General features: G+C 40.3%; 1 protein-coding gene across 1 annotated transcript in view; it reads right to left on the reverse strand.

The window, feature by feature from the left end:
- Positions 1-26,083, reverse strand: part of DPP6 (dipeptidyl peptidase like 6) — a 772,951-nt gene that overhangs the window by 292,876 nt on the left and 453,992 nt on the right. The window contains exons 4-5 of the mRNA XM_060155875.1: positions 24,924-25,018; positions 3,587-3,661 (exon numbers count right to left, since the gene is read on the reverse strand). Coding sequence (XP_060011858.1) covers positions 3,587-3,661; positions 24,924-25,018 — 170 coding nt within the window. The remainder of the gene's footprint in view (positions 1-3,586; positions 3,662-24,923; positions 25,019-26,083) is intronic.

Below are 26,083 nucleotides of genomic sequence, written 5' to 3' on the forward strand. Positions count from 1 at the left end.
GGGGCTGCTCAGAGACCCTCCTCCAGCTGGTGGTCTTTGGCAACGACCAGTACAACACCATCACTGCCGCCCAGGAGGCAGCAGCCACCTCCTCAGGACCTTCTCTTCACGGATGCTCAGCATCTGCAGCCAGGACCATCCTCTGCTTCTCAAACCCTCCGCCATGTCCTCTGAGACACCCGCCCTTTGACTAGTGGACTCTTCCTGAATGCTGTCCCTTCCTCCCCTGTGCCTTCGCTGACTCCAGGCTCTCGGCGGGTCACAGCGCCCTCTCTTCAATGGAGCAACTCTTTCATCTCACCCCCACCTTTCCATGTACCAAGGGCTGGAAGATGTAGGAGAAATGTCCTTCCCCTGCCCATCCCTAAATCCTCCCTCCTCTCCCAGGTCACACCCCCCAACTTCCAGTACGTGTGTCCTATACCGTTAGCACCGACCCCTCACCTGTCTTTCTTTCTTCCATTGACCTTGTCATCACGAGGCACAACCTGCAGCATCTCACATGCACTTTCTGATAACCACACTTGATCCTTCTGCTGCCTTTGCTCACCCTTCCTCCCCTCCAGGTTTCTGACCTGACCAAAGACCCCCCCACTTTCTACCTACGGCCCCTCCTGGCTTTACTTCTCTCCATGAGCAGGTGAGTTTCCATGGTCCATCACGATAATCACTCCTTTGAAAACACCCTTAACTCCCAATTTCACTCACCTGACAAATTCCAGCCCCAGATGACACCAGGGGACTGAGGATTGGGCAGGTAAGTGCTCCTGGGGAAAAGCACGTACCTGGCGGTCTGCCTTCACGGCATCCTCATCGGTACAAACCCCACAAGCCTGCTAATCCCCCAGCTGTTAAAGGCAAGGCCTTCTTCCAGCGGCTGAGACGCCAGCTCGTCCTTTTTGGCTCTACAGACCCCCCACTCCTCTGTCATGGCACTTACGCATTATTGGGAAAAATAAAAGGATGCATCAAAAGAAACTGAATGATCCTGCCGCCACTTTGCCTACAGACAAACAAGCTTCTTCCCCCACCGGGAAGTGTCCCTTTCATATGGTCAGAAGGCTCCAGAGAGGGTGGGAGGGGGCACAGTGAGTTCAAAGGTCCTGAGGTCAGAAGGGGCATGACATGGTAGAACCACAGAGGAGGCGACATGGCTGCGAAGAGCAGGCGGAGGCGTGTGTGGGGTGGGGCCTGGGGCCTCCGTGAATTGGAGCAGGCCACCAGTCTCAGGAGAGAGCCAGGGGGACAGAGACCCACGTGATCCTATTTACGGATGTCTTAAGGTTATCTGGCCACACTGGGGAGACCGGCTGGAGAGGGGCCCGAGGAGAAGCACAGAGGTCAATTAAAGGGCTACTCTTTTTTTTTTTTTTTTTTTTTTTTTTGTGGTACGTGGGCCTCTCACTGTTGTGGCCTCTCCCGTTGCGGGGCACAGGCTCCGGACGCTCAGGCTCAGCGGCCATGGCTCACGGGCCAGCCACTCCGTGGCATGTGGGATCCTCCTGGACCGGGGCACGAACCCGTGTCCCCTGCATCGGCAGGCGGACTCTCAACCAATGCACCACCAGGGAAGCCCAAGGGTTACTTCTTTGATTCACGTTAAAAGTATCCATTTCTATAGATATTTTTACATAGCACACATTTTCAATACTTTAATCATTTTTATAGTTTAAAATATAGCTGAATCCACTCTAAATTTTTTACATTTTCCCTCAGTTGATCACAGTTCTACCGCAAAGGCCAAGGGACAGTGCACAGGGAGAAAGGGTTAGTCAAGGTTCTTGTTTACAGCCAGCGTTCTGCATGGTGAAGACTCAGATTTAGCAAAATGTTCTTTCCTTAAATGGTTATCTGTGGCAATGGGATCCCAGGGCACAGTTTCCAGAGGAGCATTGGGAGAAAGGAGGAGGATGGTAGAGAATTCTACGATGGACAGAACATAGGGTCCTAGGTTAGATCAACGTATTCCAAATGAGCAGATAGGAGAATCTCTTCTAAAAGATTCTGAACAAATATAAAACTTTGTTTTCAAGTCTTGAGGAGCAGGAAGCTCATTACCAAACAAGGTAACTCATCCCACTGTTGGGATCCTCTCATCATTAAAAGATTCTCTGGTAAGATGACCTGAAATCTATCTTTTTATGCTTTTCTCACTCAGGCGTTGGTTTTGTCTCCCTGGAGCAAGCCAGAACAAATTCATTACCCCATTCCTATGAAAGTCCTTCAAATATCTACTGGGAGTTTTCTCTTATTCAGGAGTGGAGGTTACATTTTTGCTAGCTTCCATGGGTGGTGAAAGGAGCTGGAATACTCTGAGCCATGGACATCACGCTTAGAGGTATGTAGGGCTGGGTGTAGGATGTGCAGAGTCCCAAGGCTAAAAGTTGGTTTTCAGTACATTAAGTTCACTGACTTCCCTGATCAAACAGATAAAGCTGACCAGTTGTTCCAAAGGATTCAGATGGATAAAAAGAAAACTTTTACATAACGGACATTAAAAAAACTAGTAAATGGAAAATTTAAGATAGAGAATTAAAAAAAGATCTACTTTTGGAGGAATAACTCTCCAATTGAAATTTTAATTGAGACTGAAATCTCCAAGAAATAATCCAGTTGTCAACAAGTAACTTTTAGAAGAAATTCTAAAATTTCTAGAATTAGAGTTGCATCTCTATGCAAACCCCAGCTTCCTCGTTGGCATGTAACTTAACAAACTGGGCTGTCTCATGCCAGGGGAAGAAGATTCTCTCAAACTCAGCAAGGAGCTACTCAGCCCTGAATGATGACGCAGGTACCATTACATCTCACAGAAGCTTCACCAAACTCTAATTAGAACGGTCTCAAGAGAGCTAGAAAGGCAGTGGAATTCTACATTTCATTTGCCAGAGAATAAAGTTCCACTGATGCACATTTCGAAAGCTGCTAATATCTCTTACAAGCTGAACATGTTTCACTTACACAAATACACTTCACCTTCTTGCTCATTTAAAGAGCCAAAATGAACTCTAAAATATTAGTATGTTAACAAAAAAAGCCTGAGTTTTAGGCTGCCACTAAAGACCAGGGTGAGATTTTATACAAGATTCTGGTGAAATTTTATGGGAGACTCACATAGAAAGCGCTTAAAACAGGGGTTTATATAATGAAAGTGATAGTTCAAGTCTTCTCTAGAATACTGTGATGGCTAGGAGATCAATAACAACTGATTTTAATTTAGGGCGAACCTGGCATTCACTTTTTGTTCTTAGGATAGAATGTATGGCGTGACTGAGAAAAACGGCAAGGAAAATAATTGCACGAAAGGGTAAAATAAATCTATAAAAAGACAACTTCTCACCATCTCACCAAGAAAATCCTATGAACTAGGCCCTAAAAGTAGGGATTTTTTTTTTCTCTGCCAAAAAGATTTTCATACCTTTCCTCTCTCCTAGGTGGCAGTGTAGCATAAAAAGAGACTAACCCAGGACTCACCAACTACTACAGGATTCAAAGATCACTAAGAATAGAGATTCAAGGAAAAATACTTAATAAGGTATTAGCCTAAAGAAACATTTTTTTTTTATAAATAGAAAAGAGTAGTACTCACTGGTTCCACGTTATATGAAAAAAGAGCGTACTCTCTATCTGGAGATATTTCGTATCTGACAGCTCTTAACGATTCCTAAAAGAAAAAACAAAGAACAAAGAATTTTAAAGTATTACGTATAACATAACTCAAAACCTTGTAGTGAAACTGTGCCTGTGGTACCATTTTCAAAATTTGCTAATAAAATTAGTATGGAGCCAACTTGCTGAAGTCCATTAAAAATGGCTACATCCTTTTTTTGTTAACCAAATAGTGTTCAGTTAATTAATGCTATTTTACATTTTATTTGTAGTTTTTTCAAATTTCAACAAAACATATTGTATCTGCTGAAACAAATCAGAAGAAATAAACATAAAAACAAATAACCTTTTCACACAAGACTCGCAATCTCTCTGTATCTTTAAACACACTTTCTTTTGCTCATTCTTATACTTAGAAGCTTATAGTAAGCAGATCTGTTCCTAAAATAGAATCACATTCCACACATGATTTGGCAACGTGCCTCTTCACCTTCATGGATTCTGACCCACAAGTCAGTGTATAGAGGGCTATCATTTTTTCTTTCAAATTTCTTCAGAGCACACAGGGAATTTTACATAAATGAAATCATCGAAAATGCTGTTTCCCTTCAACTTGCCCGTCTTCTCTGATGCACTCCCACTGCTGTACAGACCCTCATACCCACTAGAAAAAGCCGTATATTGTCAACTTGGCGTGTATCACTCTACAAATGATCATAGGACCACACGCAAGCATTAGATGTATAGCCGCAGCTGAAAATGACGTCACCTTACACAACACTCACCTTAGTGTCCCCACGTGACAATAACTTAAGGTTTAGCCTGAATTAGCACTCTTTAAAGCTTGCATACTATTCTGTGGTGTGGCTATATCTTCATTCACTCAGTCCTTACTAAAGGGTAGCTACAGAGGTTCTTGTTATTCATGGCAGTTACATTCTAGAAAGTCTCCACAAATCCTGTTCCTAGGGGAATGCAGAGTTAGGTTCCTGTGAGCCTCTGGTCACAGTGTTTTTGTCAACCAGTCAGTACATAACCTTGTCTTAGGTGTGTTTCTGTTTGAAGACATCTTACTGAGTATATATTGCTTTCATCAACACAGAACTCATGGCTAACAACACTGTAGCCTGTGCCGGAATGAAGCTCATTAACACGTCTTTACTCTGTAAGAAAAACAACATCACAGCCTTCTTGAACTTAGGAACACAAGACAGGCCTTCAGCGTTATTCTTGTGAGCCATTTTAAACAGCATAATCACCAATAAAAAGCACAAAAATGTGAAAAACTTGGCACTACACAGACCACAAAAAGAACACTTGTTTATAGTACGAGGTTTGACACCTGAAGACAATGGACTTCAATATTCTGCCACTATGCACGTGTCCAAGGACGACTGCAGAAGCACCCTGAGTATTAACTTGAGGGTCACAAATAAACTTTAGCACAAGGCAAATCTGCAAATATGGAAGCCGTGAATGATGAAGGTCAACTGTGACGTGTTTCCAGTCTGCTGTTATTACACACAATGTTGTAATAAGGGTCCTCATCCAGATATCTTTACTGGTGTGTGTATGACTTAATTATTTTACAGGGTAGATTTCTAAGGGGAGAATTGATGATGTATAAGTTTTTTTAAAACTTTAAATAGATATTGCCAAATTCCTTTTCAAAATTGTTCTTGAAATGAACATTCTCACTATGGATGTAGGACTGCACCCATTCTTCCCTTCCTTGGCAGCAAGAAGTCACTGTATTTTCTTCCATTTTGACCCTCTGATGGGTGTGAAGTGGTGCCTCACTGATAGCTTAGTTTATTTCACTGCTTACATTCCATCCCCACTGGAGATGTTTTAGGCAATGTGGATTTTATCTTCAGAGAACTGTCTATCCATATCTCCTTGAAAGTATTTCCTACGCTGAGTTTTCTCCCATTCTCTCTTAAGCTCGCTCCTATCATGTTTTCACCCCACCTTGACCAAGACCGCTCTTCTCAAGGTTACCAGAGGCTCAGTCGCTAAATGTCATGCTAATTCCCCAGCTCTCACCGTACTTGGCGCTACTGACCACTGTCTCCTTCCAAACCCCATCTGCACTTGGCGGCCAGGGTACACCTGGTTTCTCTCTTACTTCCCTTGCTGCTTGTTTTCATGCCCCTTTGCAGGTTCCCTTGGTTCCTCTGACCTCTGAATCCTGGAATATCCAACACTCATTATTTGGACCTCTTTACTCTTCCATAAGAAATCACATCCCAGGTGATATCATCCAGCCTGGTAGCTAAAAATCCACGTACCTGCTGAGGATTCCGACAGTCAAGTCTCTGTCCAGATCTCCCAACTTGGTCTGGACTTGACCTCGACCTTCAGACTCGTCTATCTAACTGCCTCCCTGACATCTCTCCACTTGGATATCAAATGGGCACCTCATGTCAATGTGCATAAAACCAAGCCCCTCACATCCTATCCCCTCCCCCTGCAGCTCCTGGCAGCTCCTTGCTCATCTCAGATGTAGCAACCCCATTCACTCAGCTGCTCTGGCTAAACTCTTAGCCATCTTTTCTCTTTCTCTCTGTCTTACACACCTGAGATCCAGTTGATCAGAGAACACTGCTGGTTTACCACCAAAGGACACTCAGAACCCTTCCTTCCCTGCTGCCACCACACCAGTCTAAGGCATGGGCCTTATTTTCTTGAGCTATTGCAGTGACCGTCCAGCTGCATCTCCAGGTTCTGTCTTTGCCCCACTGCAGTCTGTGCTAGCCACAGGGGCCAGGGCCAGCTTTTAAATATGTAAATCATGATACTGCACCTTGCTTGAAGCCCACCCACACGGCCTCCCATCACACTCACAGTATAAGTCAAAGTTCTGGCTGAGCAGTAGCCCTGCCTGGCCAGGGTCCCCATCTGCTCTCTCTCCCATCTCACCAGTGTCCACACCTTCTCAGAGCAAGCCAGGCACTGCTGTCTCAAGGACGCTGTGTTTGCTCTTCTCTCTGCCTGAAACTCTAGATTTTCACTTCTTTCATCTTTTTCCTCAAAAGTCACCTTTGGCGTGAGGACTTCCATGTCCTTGAATAGCCATTATATCTACAAACTTTAACAGGCTGGCCTCTAATTTTTTATAACTCTCTTTCCTTATTTCCCTAGAATAATAATTATCTAAAATAAAATATATTTTACATTTATTTATTTCCTCTCTTCTTCATTAGAATGTAAGCTCCTTGAAAGGAGGGTTTTCTCCAAAAACAATGTTTAATTTCTCTTGGCCATGTTTTGTAGTTTACAGCATGCAGATCTTGTCCGTATTTTGTTAAAGTTATCCCTAAGTATTTAGTATTATTGATATTTTATACATATATATATAAATAAAATACACATGTATATCTTAATTTCAATATCCAGTTGTTTATTGCTTACAGAAATATAACAGAATTTGGTACCCTGACCTTATGCTCCGCAACCTTGCTAAATTACATTAATTGTGGGTATTTTTTGGTAGATTCCTTAGAAGTTTCTACATAATCACTCTGCTCCCCTGTGGAGAGTTTTCTCCTTCCTTTCCTAACTGGATGCTTTTTGCTTCTTTTTATATCCAATTACTGCCAGTATGATGCCGTGTAGAAGTCATGAGAGTGGACACCTCACCTTTTCCCGATCTTATGAAGAAGGCATTCACTCTTCACTATTCAGTGTGATATTAGTGGTGCATTTTTTTTGTAGATGCCTTTAATCAGGTTGAAGATGTTCTTATCTATTTCCAGTTTCCTCAGAGTTTTTATAATAAATGTTGAATGTTATAATGAATGTTGCATTTTCTCAGTTGCTTTTTCTACATTATTGAGAGATGATTAGGTTGTTTAGCTTTTTTAAATCTGTCAATATGGTGAATTACATTGTTTGATTTTTAAACATTAAACCAAACTTGCATTCCTGGGATAAACTCTATTTGGCCATGTTGTGTCACCCCTTTTATATATTGCTAGATGTGATTTGCTAATATTGTGTGGAAGATTTCTGAAGCTGTGTTCATGGGGGAAATTGTGGTTTTCTTTTCTGGCAAATATCTTTGCTTGGTTTTTATTTCAGAGTAGTGCTGCTCCGCGAAATAATCTGGGAAATTATTCCTCCTCTTCTTCTATTTGTTTTATGAGTTTGTGTAGAATCAGTATTATGTTTTCCTTAAATGTTTGCTAGAATTCACCAGTGAAAACATTTGGGCTTTGAATTTTCTATATGTGGAGGTTTTAAACTATTAATTAGATTTTTTATGTCAACATAGGACTATTCAGATTGCCAGCTGCATCTTCAGTGAACTGTGATAATCTGTGTCTTTCAAGCATTTATTTGTTTCATGTGCGTTGTCAAATTTATTGATAGAAAGCTGTTCAAAATATTTTCTATTATCCTTGTAATATCTGTAGTGATGGTCTCGCCTCTGTTCCTGATACTGGTTGTTTTGTCCTTTGTCTTCGTTCTTCATCAATTTTATTAATCTTTTCCAAAAAACAGCTTTGAGTACTCTTTAGTTTTTCTATTTTTTCTGTTTTCTATATGGTTGATTTCTTCTCTTTATTACCTTTCTTTTGTGTACTTAGGTTTACTTTTTCTTTTTTCCCTAGTTTCTTATGGTGAAAGCTTAGATATAAGCACTTAAAGCTATAAATTTCCCTTTAAGTATACTGCCTTGCTGCATACCGTATATTTTGATATTTTGTATTTTTATTTTCATTCATTTCAAACTATTCTCTAATTTCCATTTGATTTCTTCTTTGGCCAATTTTTTATTCAGAAGTATGGTGTTTAATTTCTAATCATCAGGATATTTTCCAGATTTTTATTTTGCTATTGGTTTCTAGTTTAATTTTGTATTTGCTAGAGAACATACTTTGTATAATCTCCAAGCTTTGAAATATATTGAGGCTATTTTAATGGCCCAGACTATGGTCTATCGTGGTAAATATTCCATGTGCACTCAGAAAGAATACGTACTCTGCTGTTGAGTGGTGTGATCTACAAATGTCAGGTCAGTTGGTTAATTGTGTTTTCAAGACTTTCTGTATCCTTACTAAGCTTTTTTCTACATGTTCTATCAATTACTAAGAGAGGATTGTTTGAATCACCAACTACAATTGTGAATTTGTCCATTTCTGCTTTTGGTTCAAGCAACTGTTGCTTGAAGCACTGTAGCTCTATTGCTAGTTGAATACACCTTCAGGATTCTCATGTCTTCTTAATGAACTGACTCCTTTATCATTATGAAATCTTTCTTTTTATTTCTGGTAGTATCCCTTGCTCTGCAGTCTACTTTGTCTGATATTAGTTTAGCCATTCAAGCTTTACTTTGGTTAGTGTTTGCATGGTATATCTTTTTACAACCATTTAATTTCAACCTATGTCTTTATATTTAAGGTAGATATCATAGATAGCTTATAATTGGGTCTTGCTTTTTAAAACTAATCTTAAAATCCTCTAGGAGTAATAAGGGGAGCTTGTGTACATACTAAACACGGGGACATGAGGAAAATCTGTCCTTCACACTGCAGTTATTTTCCATTCTCTACTGGATCAGCTTTCTGGCCCTGTGTGACATGCTTGAGAAAAGTTACAACACGTTCCAAAGATTTTAGGTGTGTATGTTGGTGTTTCTTATGTCAATTTTTAGAGTAGGAGAAAAGGTTCAGAAATCTTACATAAGGTTACATAACGTTAAGAGGAGCTGGATATATATCACATTTAAAGAACCCTTTTATAAAAAGACAGATGTATTTGTTTTCAGGACTAGTTAATTCATTTTACCGAAATTTCCATCAAAAGCCTGGCCACACATTGACCACATTTATCATTCCGGGCACTTGTCACTCTATTATGTAGACCCAACTTTTCATCTGGTAAAAGCTTTCTCACTCCAAAGAATGTCCTTTAAATTTCTCAGTGTGCAGGTACATGGCCAATGAATTATCTTAGATTTTATCTCTGAATACTTTATTTTATCTTTATTTTTGAAAGGTACTTTTGTTGCATATAGAATTCTAGATTAACAGTTTTATTTTTCTCCCAGTACCTTAAAGGTGTCACTCCTCTTCCTTCTGGCTTGCATAGCGTCTGGTGAAGAGCCTGTTGTCACACTTATGTTTGTTCTTCTGTACAAATGTCTCTTTGCTTTGGCTGCCATTAAGGTGTTCTATTTTTCACTGGTTTTCAAAACTTGATTATCATAGTGTAACTTGCTTTGGTGTGGTTTTCTTTATGTTTATTATGGTCAGGGTTTACTGAGTTTTTATACCACATGTGGTAAAAATTCAAAAGTGTGTTTTGTCTTTTCTCTCTTCTCTTTCTGGGGCATTAATATCAAGTATCTTACTCCACTTTATATTGTTCAACAAGTCATTGTGACTCTGTTCAGGGTTTTTTTAATGTATTTTTTCCTCTCTGTTCTTCATTTTGGATAGTTTGTACTGCTATTAGTTAAAGTTTAATTTACTTTTTCCTTCCGTGGTGTCTAATCAGCTATTAATCTGGAGTTTTAAATTTTTATATTTTATTTTTCATCTCTGGAAATTTTATTTGCGTATTTTACAATCTTCAATTTCTCTTCACTATACTCATGGTTTTCTTTATATTCTTGAGCATTTGGAACATATTTATCTTAGCAGTTTTAATGTGTTTTTCTGCTAATCCCATTATCTGTTATTTGTGGGTCTGTTTCTATTGACTGATTTTTCTCCTTATTATGGGTCACATTTTTCTGCCTCTTTGTATATATAGTAATTTAAGAAATAACACCAGATATTTTGAATTTTCTCTTGTTGAATCTTGGATTTTTTTGTGTTCCTTCAAAGAATGTTGGACTTTCTGTGACAGGCAGTTAATTACTTGTGGACTAATTTAATTCTTTCAGTTTTGTTTTGAAGATGTTGTAAAGGCTGTTCTACAATAACCATGATTTTGGGGGCTAGGTGAGCCTCATTCTTAAGGGGTTGCTCTTCTGGAGTCTCTGCTTAATATCTCATGGCCGGGAGACACTTAAATGATCCCTGGTGATGTATGAGCTCTGGGAATTTTTCCTCTTAAAGTGTCCTATAGTTTTGCTCTTTACTTGAAACCTTATTTTGTCCTGCCTTGTGCTGTTTCACGTTTTATAAATAAAGGTCAACAATTAACCAAAGTCTCAAAGGGGACACTATGCAGATTTCTCAAGTATCCTTTAGTTAGCTTCCTCCTCTTGGGATGTCTGTTTCATAAATTGCAGCCATCTTTTTTCCAAATGAACTCTGATCTCCTTAACTCAGCAAGACTGAAGGACTTCTGTCTTCCTCCTTGTGCTGAAGTCCAGCAAGAACATTCATGCAGAAGATCAGCTGGTTGTTTGGTTCATTTAATTTGTTTTCCTTTTCTCAGTGATCACACGTGTGAGCTGCCTGTTTTCCAACGTATGAAAATTGTATTTTTACCCTATATTTTACCCTGTTCTACAGTTGTGTTAGGAGAGTATAAGAATGATCAGCTTATACTCTCATAGCCAGGACCAAATGTCGAGAAGAGAATTTTAGTTTGTTTTGTCATATTGTATTCCCAGTGCCTAACAGTGACTGGCACTTAACAGAATCTCTGTAAATATTTGCTGAATAAATGAATGACTATATCCTCAGTTGTTATAAGAGTGGCAATCATGTTACTGGTACAAAGATAACACCAAGCAAAACCAGCAAAGAGTCCAACTTTCTACACTTGAAAACCATCATAGGTCACATCTCTTGATGGAGGGTCAGCTGCCAGTGATACTACTTGAGACAAGTAGAATTTCATTAGGCTGTTTGAGAAGCTTATCACTGCCATTCTTAGGTAGAGTTTCACTCATTTTTGACAATCTCAGTCCCCATGCCCCCTGGGTGTGAAAATTATAGGCTGTATGTCCACCTTTTCACCAGGTGCAAATAATGGATGCAAAACTCACTTAGCACATTTCCTAAACATTTGCACCAAGACTATGAATCAAAGATACATTTTCCCAAGCAAAGTAGGCTTTGGTTTCAGGTTTGTCTGAGGGATGTTCCTGCAATGTTTTGTCTATTTTAGATTATTTGTCTTTTTCTGATCAATTTGAAAGAGCTCCTTGTAGACTGTAGATATTAGCCTTTTATTTGTTACCTGGATTGTAAATATTGTCCATTATTTTTCCACCAATTCTGCCTTTTTAAATTTTGAAACTTAAAACTCTTTTATGGTAAGTTAAATATGGCTATCTTTTTTATAGCTTCTGGATTTTCCATTTAAAAAATTTTTTCTCTTTTGTACTAAACCAAATGATAGATTCTTTTCAACATTTATATCTTTAGTACAATTGGAAATTAATTTTGTATGCCTGTGAAATGAGACATTATTTCCTTGTAGATAAAGAGTTAAGTTATGCTCATATTGTTTTCTAATTATGTGATCATCTCCCCCAATGATTTTTATATATCAAATACCCTTTATATTGAAACCCACTTCTGAATTATTTGGTCTTTTACTGCTCTCTAGGCTATTCCTATGCAAAATTTTATGGTTTTAAGCTTATACTTTGGGGTCAAAGAGCCTGTGAGTCACACTCTGCTTGGAACATTTACTATGTGAAATTTAGAACATTTCTTAGCTTCTCTGTGCCTCTGTAAAATGGAGATAATATCATGGTTGATGTGAAATTCAATGACATAATTACAATGCCTGGTGCTATCAGCTATTATTAGTAGTATTAGTTATTACTGTGATTGAGTTGAGTACAATGTGTTTATTATGTGTTTTAATATCAGGTAAAGGAGTACATGTTACCATATATTTTGAAACTTTCTGTGGCTACATTCAGGTGTTTATTCTCATATATGTCAATTAGAATATTTTATCAAATGTTCAACACTAATTTTTTTCAAAGTTCTAATTAGGATTATGTTAAAGTTTTATATCAATCTTAAGAGAATTAACATTTTAAATACTATATTCTCACCTAAGATTACATTGTATCTTTAATTTTTTTTTCCAAATCGTCAACAAGATTTTATAGTTTGCTTATTCTTTTATGCTGTTCTTAGATTTATTCTAGGTCTTTTTATAGATTTTGTTCTTATTGTGAATGGAGTATTTTCTCCATTTCTACTTCTAGATACTTATGTTAATGAAGAGAGAAGGCATTGATTTATTTATGTATTTTTATATTTAGCCATATTAATAAATTTTCTTATTAACTGCAGTAGTTTTTAAAAACTAATCTCTGTTAGGTTTTCTAAGATAGAATTATGTTATCAGAAAGAGGGATATAAGTTTTTCCCAGTTCCTATTCCAATCATGTAGTTTGCTTATATACTGCATTTCCCATGATCTCTAAGAACATATTAAATATTAATGATGATGTTGACTATTCCTTCCTGACTGTAATTGAAATGGTTTTATTGTTTGCCATTTAGAAATGTTTTCACTGCTAATTGGTTCATGATAAATAGTCTTCACCATATTTAAGCAGTTTTTATTCTTATCTTACCTGGAATTTTTATTAGGAGTGGTTGATAAATTTTACCAGATGGCTTTTCAGCATCTTGTGATATAATCATAAGTATTTTTCTGTTATTTTGCAGTTGTAATTAATTTTGTTGATTGATTTCATGACATCATTGTCATGATTAGACCTCACTTGTTCAGAGCACATTATGATTTTGATACATGACTGAATTCTACTTGCCAATATTTTATTTACAATTTTTGCATTTATGCTCACTAGTGAGATTGGTGTATAGTTTACATTTTGCATTATTTAGGGCTATTTAGTTATCAATAACACAATTTTTTAATAACATTATTCTGACTTTAAAAAATATTGGTCTACATATATGAGGATTCCATATATATATATATATATATATACATACACACACACACACATATATAAAACTATAGGCCTGTTTCTGGTGAGATGCATATCTAAATGGTTGTGTCTTGTTTTCTTGTACTACATAAATATGTATGTGATTAGGAATGCAGAGAAAGAAAGGTGGCCATTGGTGGGAGAGAGAGAGATAAAATGATAGAATGCTCCAAATTATCAAGTAATGAAAGTAAATGAAGAGTACAAAGCATCAATATATCCATAGGCTGTTTTGTGAAAACAATCTCCTCATAAAGGGAAAAAAACCTAATAATTAGTATGACTACTAATTACAAGATTAGTAATGATAAAACAAAAGCCAAACACTGACAAGATTAAATGATTTCTAAGAGGACACTTTGTGCAACTCTAGGGGAACACGTATTAAACAAAATAAATGGACAACTGTAATCTCACCCTCCCTAGTCAATAAGGAAGAGGGGAACTTGTGGACAAGGTAGCACAGCCTGCACCTGGGCTCCTAATTCGCCTAAAAATCATTTCATTTGGAATCAGACAGTCCCAGGTGCCACTCCCAGCACTCCCAGAGAAAATCGGAACATGCAGTCGCTATAGAACAGGAGAAAGGAGGATGAATGCTCAACCACTGAGAAAAGCGTCCAGATGGTTTCACAAGCTGAATTCTCTCTAACCTTGAAAATGGATCATTCTGTGCACTCAGGGGCATCAGCATTTTTGCATTAGGCTAAGCTGACACACTATTTTGCATCTGTAATCTTTATTTTAGGCAACATGCAGCAGCCTCCAGGAGCAATCTTGTGGTATGTGACGATGGACCACAGGTATGAACACACCTCTGAAGCTGGGCACCCTTCTCAGCCGTGGGATGCTGGCCTCAGTTCCCTCTGGAGCCCTGTGGGCACAAAGGCTGCAGCTGGATACTTTACGCAATTTAGAAATAATTTTGTTTGGAATTAGACAAAGCTGAGTTCAGTTCTCAGGACTCCCAGCTCTCGCTCCCAGCTACGAGAAAAAGTTTTTTTTTTTTTTTTTTTTGTGGTATGCGGGCCTCTCACCGCTGTGGCCTCTCCCGTTGTGGAGCACAGGCTCCAGACACGCAGGCCCAGTGGCCATGGCTCACGGGCCCAGCCGCTCCGCGGCATGTGGGATCCTCCCGGACCGGGGCACGAACCCGTGTCCCCTGCATCAGCAGGCAGACTCTCAACCACTGCGCCACCAGGGAAGCCCGAGAAAAAGTTATTTTAACCTCCATACACTTCAGCTTTCTCATCTACAAAGCAAGAGTAACAAAGTACTGCTGCTCACAGGATTCCTAAGGATTTCAATTAAATAAGATGATATATGTACAGTGCTTAGGATAATTCTGGTTGCATTGTAAGCACGGAAATATCAATTATTAGTTGATTTATCCTGCATAAACCTTGCAGCATCCTCTTCCTCAAAGTGTCCCTGGTTTTCCACTCCGCCACGCCTTACTTCTCTGGACTTCGTGTCTCTGAGATTGCCACTCTTCCCATTAACAAGGGTCAAAACCCCCAGACCACACAGACCACTGCTGCAGTCTCACTCACCTGCACACAAAATGTCACCATTTGTTCTCAATTCTACCTCCACACTCAGACTTACACCCACTCCACTCCCCGCTTTCCTGCCTTCATTCAGGGCCGCATTCCTCTTCATCTGGACCTGAAGCAGCCCCTGGGGACTCCTTGCCTAGAATCATTCTCTTCTCCAAATTCCCTTTCATACTGGTCTGGAGTTACTTTCCTAAAGCACACACTTGTCCTCAAAAAACCTATCCACTCCAATTTCCTACAGAGTAAAGACGAGCCCGCTAAGAACAGTACTTGATGACTTGCTCTTTTTCCTGGGCCTTTAAGCCCCAGCCTTCCGAGCCCCTCCCAGTCAGGCTACACCAGGTCAAGACAACTCGCTACATGGTTTACCCACGAACTTTTGTTACTCCGCCTGTTCACGCTGCCAGGGTGCCATTTCCCACTTGTCTCTAGACTGCATTCGCCTTCCAGGGGCAGCTGGAACGCTCCCTCTTCACACCCTCAACTACTGTCGACACCAATACCCTTCTCTCCTTCCTCACCTTGTTCCCATCCCATACGGGACCTCAACTCAGAATATATTCCATTCATTTAGATCTTCTGACTTCCTTTAGATCTGGGCTGAAAGCTTCCCAGGAGTAAACATTGTGGTTTACAAATCCTGTATCCATCCACCCATCTCGTGGAGCCCAGGGCCTTGCTCAGAGAAGACTCTCCCTTAATGTCAAATGATGAGATGCAGGTGTGACAGGACAGTGGCATCAGGCCACCCCTCACCTAAAGAGAACAGCATGTTTGGGGCCAGAAAGATCAAGCTGCTACTTTATTTCTTTTCAGGTCTTTTAAAGACGTAAGTATAAGGTATGCTACTCATGTACTTTAAAAATTAAAAACATGGGGGAGGGAAGGATTGGGAGTTTGGGATTAGCAGATACAAACTAGTATATATAGGATGGATAAACAACAGGGTCCTACTGTGTAGCACAGGGAACTATACTCAACATCCTGTGATAAGCCATGATGGAAAAGAATATGAAAAAGAATACATATATGTGTAACTGAATCGCTTTGCTGTACAGCAGAAACTGACACAACATTGTAAATCAACTATATTTTAATAAAAATTTTTTTAAATAGAAAAAAGAAAATAATCATTTGAAAATGATTTGTCCTACTTACAATTTAAAAAATTAAAAGCAATAGCCTATGAAATGAAAATGAGAACTAAAATAAGTCAAAGATACTTTTGGTTTTTGTCCTATCTTGTTATATGAGAAGCAGACAAAGAAAGGGGAGAAAGAGAGGGGAAAAGAGTAAAAGAAAAAAATCAGGAATAAAATGAAAGCGATCATCTGAGACACCAGAGGAAAACAGAAAAACACAGAGGGACAAAGAGGATGGGCAGAACCATGTAGACACAGAAACGAATACAGAATACAGAGAGACAGTCTGTACCAAAGCTTTCTACAACATTCTTGCAAAAGACGTTGACTTTTTAGGCCACCCTTTTGTTCCTGGACTAAGGGGGTTTGAAACCCTGAGGCCAGTCTGGTCAGAGGTCAGTGCTTGTGGTCAACTATGGGGACAGGCCAGCTGCTCCCTGCCCCACCCGCCAGATTTGGATCTGTGAGAGAATTAGGTCTCGCTGCTGCCAGATCTTCCAGTTTTTCAAGAGAAGCCAGAAATCTGGATGTTGAGTTTGTGAAAAACTACTCTGTGGCCCAAATAAGACATTTCAATGGGCACCATTGGTGCCAGTGTTTACCCTCTGAATTATGGACACACACAAGGCTATTCTCCTTCCTCGCTCTAACCTGGGTGCCAAGTGCAGTCAGCCTGGGGTGGAAATGCTCGCTGGGCACGGCTGGCGCCACCACAGATGCTGTTCTAGCTGTGGGTCTGGCAGCATCAGTTTGGGGAAGAATATGGTTGAGATTAGAAGCACATCTTCCAGAGGGCCTCTGTTGTTTCTCTCCTGGATTCTGGAATGGCTCTAATCATACTAGTAATTATGTCTCTCCCTGTGAGGAGTCAGAATTCATTAATTTTTAGAGAGTGAGATAAAATTCAAATTCCACAGGCTAATTGTATAAAATCAGAGAGAGAAATTAGAGAAACAAAAAGGCTAAATGTTAATCTAGTAATTTAAATAAGTAATTAAAACAAGTGGATTAGTAATTAAACAAGTAAAGACATAAAAAGTGAGAAAACCTGACATAAGCATAATGACAGGATGCGTTTTTTTTAATTTACTTGTTTTCTCTTCCAAGTGTTTCTAGGAACCATCTACAGCTCTTACATATTCATCAATGGAAGAAGTCTAATGTCTTTGAAATGTAAGGCTGAATTTTTAAAAATCTGATTAAAATTACTGAGTAAACAGCATTGAAACAGTAATTATGGAAATCATCACTCTGGAAAATAATACACAAAATGTCACCACCTAACATGACAAGCTACTGTCAGAGTTCATTGTTCACTTCCCAGCTTTTTCAATGGACATAGCTGATGTTTACAGCTGTTAACTGAAGTGTATTAATATTGTATTCTTCTGTGTCTATTTAGTATAACAGCATAAATATTTTTCATATTACTTTATAGCCTTCATAACTATTATTTTAATGGCTACATCATATTTTATTTTTATTTACTTATTTCTTCAGTTTCAGGTACTTTTCACTGTTTTTAAAAACTTTCTAGATAATTTACTTATGAAAAATTCCCTGGAATGAGTCAAAAGACATAAATACTCTTATTAATCTTGAATATATTGCCAAGTTGCTTTCCCAAACACCTGGAACAATTTAAATAATACAGTGAATGACTGTATCCATTGTACCACTCCTTGCTACCGCTGGTATTATCAGTAAAGAGGGTGTAAAAAGGATGAACATCACAGGTAACACAGTGGGCTATACTGAATGGGCCTGCTGGGTCAACAGCTCGTGAAGTGCAGGTCAAGCCACTGTTGTCTGTGGACCGTCTTGGCTTCCTCATCAAAGAAAAGAAGGGTTTGAATCACATAATCTGCAAAGACTATTTCAGCTTTAAAAACTTGAATCTCAAGCAAAGGCTAACACTTCATCCTCCAGAGAATTTTTGGTGTATTATGTTTTAGACGGATTGGAGAGATAACAGTAAGTTTCTGTATGAATTACAGCCCCTGAGAAATCAGTGTCATTAAGTCCACTGTAAATGCACTTCTGGGGGCAGGGGGGGAGAGGGAGAGGGGGAGGAAGGGGAGAGGGAGAGAGAGGGAGGGAGAGGGAGGGAGGGGGAGGGAGGGAGAGAAAAGGAAGAAATCAGTGGGGTGGTGTGGCAATTTCTTTTTTTTTTGGCACGCGGGCCTCTCACTGCTGCGGCTTTTCCTGCCGCGGAGCACAGGCTCCGGACGCACAGGCCCAGCAGCCACGGCTCACGGGCCCAGCCGCTCTGCGGCACGCGGGATCCTCTCGGATCGGGGCACGAACCCGTGTCCCCTGCATCGGCAGGCAGACTCCCAACCACTGCGCCACCAGGGAAGCCCGGCAATTTCTTAAAATAAGACAGCAGTGAAGTTTGCCACATTGACCCTTCCTTTCACAAACAATTTCTCAACCGTGCAACGCTGTTTGAAAGCATTTTTCCCACAGTAGAAGTTCTTTCAAAATTGGAGTCAATCCTCTCAAATCCTGCAGCTGCTTTATCAACTAAGTTCATGAAATATTCTAAATCCTTTGTTGTCATTTCAATAATCTTCACAGCATCTTCACCAGGAATAGATTCCATCTCAAGAAACCACTTTCTTTGCTCATCAATAAGAAGCAACTCCTTATCTGCTCAAGTTTTATCACGAGATTGCAGCATTTTAGTCAACGTCTTCAGGTTCTACTTCTGATTCTAGTTCTCTTGCTGTTTCCACCACATCTGCAGTTACTTCCCCCACCGAAGTCCTAAATCCCTCAAAGTCATCCATGAGGGCTGGAATCAACTTCTTCCAAACTGCTGTTAATGTTGAGATGTTGACCTCTTCCCACGAACCATGAATAGTCTTAATGGCATCTAGAATGGTGAGTCCTTTCCAGAAGGTCTTCAAGTGACTTTGCCCAGATCCATCAGAGGAATCACTATCTCTGGCAGCTACAGCCTTACGAAATGTATTTTCTTAAATAATAAGACTTGAAAGTCAGAATTACTCCTTGATCCATGAGCTGCAGAATAGATGTGTTCACAGGCATGAAAACAACATTAATCTCATTGTACATCTCCATCAGAGCTCTTGGGTGACCAGGTGCACTGCCAATGAGCAGCAGTATTTAAAGGGAATCTTCTTTTCTGAGCAGTAGGTGTCAACAGTGGATTTAAAATATTCAGTAAATCATGTTGTAAACAGATGTGCTGTCATCCAGGCTTTGTTGTTCCATTTATAGAGCACAGGTAGAGAAGACTTAGCATAATTCTTAAGGACCCTAGGATTTTTGGAATGGTAAATGAGCATTGGCTTCAGCTTAAAGTCACCAGCCGCATTAGCCCCTAACAAGAGAGTCAGCCTGTCCTTTGAAGCTTTGAAGCCAGGCATTGTCTTCTCCTCTCCAGCTATGAAAGTCCTAGACGGCATCTTCTTCCAACATAAGGCTGTTTCATCTGCATTGAAAATCTGTTGTTCAGTGCAGCCACCTTCATTCATTATCTTAGCTAGACCTGCTGGATGACCTACCGCTTCTACATCAGCACTTGCTGCTTCGTCTTGCACTTTCATATCATGGAGATGGCTTCTTTCTTCAAACCTCAGGAAACATCGTCTGCTAGCTTCAAGGTGTTTTTCTGTAGCTTCACCGTCTCTCTCAGCCTTTATAGACTTGAAGAGAGTTAGGGCTTTGCTCTGGATTAGGCTTTGACTTCAGGCCATGTTGTGGCTGGTTTGATGTTCTATCCAGAACACTACAAGTTTCTCCACGCCAGCAATAAGGTTGTTTCACTTTCTTATCATTCGCGCGTTCACTGTAGGAGCACTTTTAATTTCCTTCAAGAACATCTCCTTTCCATTCACAACTTGGCTAACTGATTGGAGCAAGAGGCCTAGCTTTCAGCCTGTCAGCTTTCCACACGCCTTCCTCACTCAGCTTCAGCATTTCCAGATTTTGATTTGAAGTGAGAAATATGCGAATCTTCCTTTCACTTGAACACTTAGAGGAACTTGTAGGGTTATTAGTTGCCCTAATTTCAATATTGTTGTGTCTCAGGAGACAGAGAGGCCTGAGGAGAGGGAGAGAGACAGGGGCACGGCCAGCTGGTGGAGCAGTCAGAACACACACAACATTTTCAATTAAGTTCTCCGTCTTGTATGGATGTGCTCCATGGTGCCCCCAAATAATTGCAATAGTAACATTAAAAATCACTGATTACGGTTCCCATAACAAATATAATAGTCATGAAAAAGTTTGAAATATTGTGAGAATTGCCAAAATGTGACACAGAGACACACACTGAACAAATGCTGTTGGAAAAACGGCGCCAAAAGACTTGTTTGACGTAGGGTTGCCACAAACCTTCAATATGCAAAACAACGCAGCATCTGCAAAGCTCAATAAAATGAGGTCTGCCTGTATGTAATCCATGTGAAAGTTAGTTTAGGTTTTACTTTTAGAAATCGGAGAGAATGCCCCTGCTTCACCCTGGGAGGCGGCCCAGACACACCTCCTGCAGGGAAGGAGCTCGAAGTCAAGGGAGGCCCGTTCCCCTTCCCTGCTGCTGACCGGGTCACCCTGTGTGCCTGAGCCCTGAGCTGCCCGGGTCCTCCAGTCCACCTGACCATCCTGAGTCACACTGACTTGCACCCACATTCTACATCTGTCCTCTCATGTCATCCAGACAACGCTCCTGAGGGGAAGGACGGGGTACACAGAGCTTGCACAGCTGCCTGAGGACCTGTCACTGTGGAGCAGAGAGCAGTGCTGGCAGGGAGGAGCGGGGTCAGGGACCACCTCAAACCTCTCACCACACTGACGCTCAGGGAAGCCGCTCACCTCGGTTTTGTGTCTTTTATATCCATTCATAGAATACACAGTTACAGAGCACCCACTATGCACAGGTCACAGTGCCAAGCACCGTGGAAGAGACAAAATTAATTCAGCTAGAACCTGCCTCCAATGAGCCTGACTACTGAGCAGGCAGCAGATGTCCGAGCTCATGCAGAGATGATGTGCTTGTGATTTCCTTCCCTGCAGAAATCTAACGGAGCACCTCAAAAATCTGTGGAGACGTGGATGGACCTCGAGACTGTCATACAGAGTGAAGTACATCACAAAGAGATAAACAAATGTCATATGCTAACGCGTATGTGTGGAATCTACAAAAGTGGTACAGATGAACCTATCTGCAAAGCAGAAACAGAGACAAACAAGTAGAGAACAGACGTATGGACACCAAAGGGGGAGAGGGGGAGGGGATGAATTGGGAGATTGGGATTGACACATACACACTATTGATACTATGTATAAATAGATAACTAGTGAGAGCCTGCTGTAGAGCACAGGGAACTCTACTCCATGCTCTGTGGTGACCTAGATGTGAGGGAAATCCAGAAGGGAGGGGATTATGTGTATATGTATGGCTGGTTCACTTTGCTCTACAGCAGAAACTAGCACAGCACTGTGAAGCAACTATACCCCAATAAATAAAAACTAAAAAACAAAAACACTCTGGGAGGATCCTGCAAAAAAAAACAAAAAACAAAAAAAACACAGAAGTTGGAAAAGGGACCAGGATATTTTGATAAATCCTTCCTAAAATCAATTATTATGTCACATCAAATATGAGATGCTACCAAATAATAAGGATCTGAGAATATCTCACCATCAAAAAATTAATATAAAAAACAAAGGAATGCAAATAACAGTGTGAACCAGGATGGAACTGCCTTAGAAGGTTAAATGTCTATGTGAACTCACAATTTAAAGTGTTTCTGGTATTCTGAAATATTTCATGATCTGATTTCTACCATTTGGAGGTGTGAGAAGGGACGACTGAATTCCTTTCGGTCAAAGGAAGCTGTTTGGGGGGGCAGGTGAGAACCCTCCAGGTGAGCCCAGCACAGCACAAGCTCTCATTTGCATAATTATCAATGATGTACAAAGCCCTTGTGCTGGATTGCCTAGTGTTTGCATTCATTTGCCTCCCCTTCCATTGATCCATCCCGGGAAAGAGCCAGTCACGGAAGCCAAGGAGCCAGGGGGATGCTCAAGGCCAGCAGGCTGGAGGACCCTGGTGTGACCTTGTGTGTGACGGTCCTTCTCAGTGGCTGGGGAAAGAGAACGAGGTCAGAGGTCAGATTGTAGGTTACTATTTTAAACTTCTGCTGACCTGGGCATTCACTGCTTCATGCTCATGTCTCCACTAGTTTCAGGTTGTTTTAAGATCAACCTAAAGGGCTTCCCTGGTGGCGCAGTGGTTGAGAGCCCACCTGCCGATGCAAGGGACACGGGTTCGTGCCCCAGTCCGGGAAGATCCCACATGCCGTGGAGCGGCTGGGCCCGTGAGCCATGGCCGCTGAGCCTGCGCGTCCGGAGCCTGTGCTCCACAACGGGAGAGAGGCCACAACAGTGAGAGGCCCGCGTACCGCAAAAAAAAAAAAAAAAAAAAAAAATCAACCTAAAGATTACAGGTGGCCTCACAGGTAGCACAGCCCTCTTCCTCAGCTTACTTTTATCATTTAAACAATCTCAAAGCCTCCAGGTTTCAAATAAGGAGAGACCACCTAGGGAACCAGCATCAGAAAGGCAGGCGGGCAGAACCGGGCAAGAGCCACTGCCCTGTGTGCCCGCTCTCTCCAGCCCACTCATCCTCCCGGGAGCAGAGGGTCCGCCGACTGTGATCCCTTCCGAACATCATGCTTCCCCTTCTTAATACTTGCTCATGAAAATACAGAGAGCTGGATCATTCCATCAGCTTTAACTTGCAGATGGAGTAACTGAAGCACAAGTTTAACTGGCTCAAGAGAACTTAAATCCAGAGCTTCTGTGTTCTAAATGATGATGCAGACACTCAATGACTTTTCCTTTCTTTCCTTCGTCTGAGGTCTGTTTACAGGAGCCTTTACGTGTAGCTTTGAGCCAAGAATAAACTGGCATGATCACAAACAGTGTCAATCAGGCTGTACACATTTGGTTCTCAACAAATGTTTCTGAGGTGAGTGAATAAATGACATTTTAAGAAGGAATTTCATCATACAGAATAAACCTTCCAATTTTCAAGATGAGCTCTTCCTTTTTTCTTTACCTAAGGAGGTTTCTGAAGTCACCTTATTACTTGGCTAAAACAACTTCAGTTAAAATACACGATCTGTCACAAGTTATTGATCGGAGAAAGAGAAGGCTGTTCCTACTCTTGTATTTCCTTACTAAGTGCAGCTGTACCAACAGTACCCTACTTTCAGCAAACTGACATCCTTACGGGAAATATCGATAACATCCTGGCATTAACATGTACTCACCCTCAGCAATGGTCTGATCATTTTCTCCTTTCAATTAATATGAGAAAACCATTTCTGCAACTTCAGTATTTTTGAGTTGAATCAGCTTTTCTTACAGGAGCCGTTCTACCAAAGATGATTTTTTAATGCAAAAATGCAGGCACATTCATTCTTTCCAGGTCGGGTCCTACTTTGCAGACTACTACTGAATTCAATACCTGTTGCTTTGGGAATTACAGCATCATACAACCTTGCTAGCCCTCTCTTACGCCAGCAAACAGTCTCTGTAAAGGGCAGGATCCAGCCCATACTAAACCTCAATAAAATGTTTATTCTTAAAGAAAAAGGTATCGCTACACCAAAAAGAAAGGAAGAGTATTTAAACAGCAGTGTCATGTTCTTGAGAAGGTAGGGCAGCATTTGTGTGGGACAGGGGATAGGGCAACGCAAAGATGGAATCATCCTTTCATCCATTGTTGTCCCTGGGACAAGGCTCCGGGGACCTGCCTGAACGCTCACCCAAGGACTCCGGAAAGCTCACTCACTACACTGGGCTCGGGATCCTTATCTGTAAAACCAGGCAGCTAATTTTTTCTATCGTCTCTGATCCCCAGATCACAGGATTCTAGGATTCCTATGTTTCTGATTCTCATCAGAGGCTTCTTATGATGGTTCTGATTGAGAATTCGTGGCCTGTTTTAATTCTTGCTTTTAACACAGACTTGGCCTTAGTTTCTTCCTTTGATTTCCTCCATGTACTGGACAAGAAAATGATCAACTCCCTAAAGCTGAAGATTTATTCCTTCTAAAAATAAGCATGAACATATATGAAAAAAACAGTTAATTCTCTTTAAATCGATTTCTGGTACATAACTTCAGTCAATTCTTTAATAAATATCATTAACTGTTACATGGACTCCAAATCTTAACGCCATTTCCTTTGGGGAAACAGGTTTTCCCAGATGATGAAGCAGTGGCATTCATATCGACTCAGTACTTGTTCTAAAGCATAAACATCACTTAATGTCATTAGAGCGAGTATAGTCAGTGCCTAAATTAATATTCTCTGTGCACTTTAAGATGCATTTTTAAAAAAATAGGAGATCGTGCAAGCAGTCCTGAAGTATTCTCTGAATTACTACAATTGTTCTGTAAATGTGCAAAAGCCTGAGGACTTAGCTTTGAATTATATATGATATGCAACACTTGTTTCCAACACCTGCAGAGAAATTTCCCGTATACTCAGAGAAATGGTGATTTCATCTTATTAAATTAGTGTGGTTTCAATTTTACATTATCTGTAGCTGCTCAGCCTGTAGTACTACAAGTTTATCGCTTCTGCTTGGCTATATGAAAAGTTGAAACCTAAAGTCATTTTCTGCTTTATTGACTTGAAGGCGGGAAAACTGAAATTATCCTTGTCATTAAAGAGAGTACTTACAATTTTTTTGCCTTCTATTAACACCGTAGAAGTATTTGTTTCAACATTCTGCAGTATCACACTTCCTTTCTGCTCTCTGTAGATGAATTCTTTATCTACAAGAGAGGAAATAAAACAGAAACATGAAACATCAAGGAACTCACTAGCTTTTGATGGACACAGGTAAATGAATTGACTAGTTCCAACAAAAGTATATCCTGCATTTCATCAAAGGGTCCTTTAAATATGGTGAAATGGGTCCTTTAAATATGCTCCTCTCCATATAACTGCATGTGAAGCTTCTCTCTGAATCATTTCTCATAGTCTGCACACTGACATAAAAAGCACAAGCATATACACACATAAAATCTTTAGAACATTCTAGACTTTTCTTGGGTAGGACAAATAGAGTGGACACAACAGAGCAGATTAAGAAACCCGCTACCATAAGGGGCGGAGATAGTTGGTACTAAGGGGACTGATTTCCTATATTGGAAACTTTGGGGTGAAATCTGTATACGTCCACATGCATACCATATCCTGCAAAATTATTTTCATTTGGTCCACAGCTTCCTTTGCTATTCCTGGAGGAATTGGCAGTTTCACTGTCATGAATATCTTTGGCTCTATACATTGTATCCTCAGTGACACTTGTCCTTTGTAACTCAACAGAGATTTCAAATATCCCCTTAGAAAATTAATGGAGCAATCCCCCTGAATAGTATGCATGTAGGGGTATATATGTAGGCATGTAGGGGTGTGTGTGTGTGTGTGTGTGTGTGTGTGTGTGGTGTGTACACATACTACAAATGAAAGAGTAAACTTTCTGAAAGGATTGCAAGTGGAGAGACAGGGCACACAATTGGAAGAAGAAATGATAAACTGGGAGATTGGGATTGACAAATACACACTGCTACATATACAACAGATAACTAACAAGGACCTACTGTATAGCACAGGGAAATCTGCTCAATACTCTGTAATGACCTATATGGGAAAAAAAACTAAAAAAGAGTGGATATATGTGTATGTATAACTGATTCACTTTGCTGTACATCTTAAACTAACACAACACTGTAAAGCAACTGTACTCCAATAAAAATTTTTTAAAAAGAAAATAATACTATCTATCTGAGTGAAGGGGATGACACTGAGCCAGTCTGAAGGTAAAGAAATTTCAC

Source organism: Lagenorhynchus albirostris, chromosome 8, assembly GCF_949774975.1.
Source record: "Lagenorhynchus albirostris chromosome 8, mLagAlb1.1, whole genome shotgun sequence".
NCBI lineage: Eukaryota > Metazoa > Chordata > Mammalia > Artiodactyla > Delphinidae > Lagenorhynchus > Lagenorhynchus albirostris.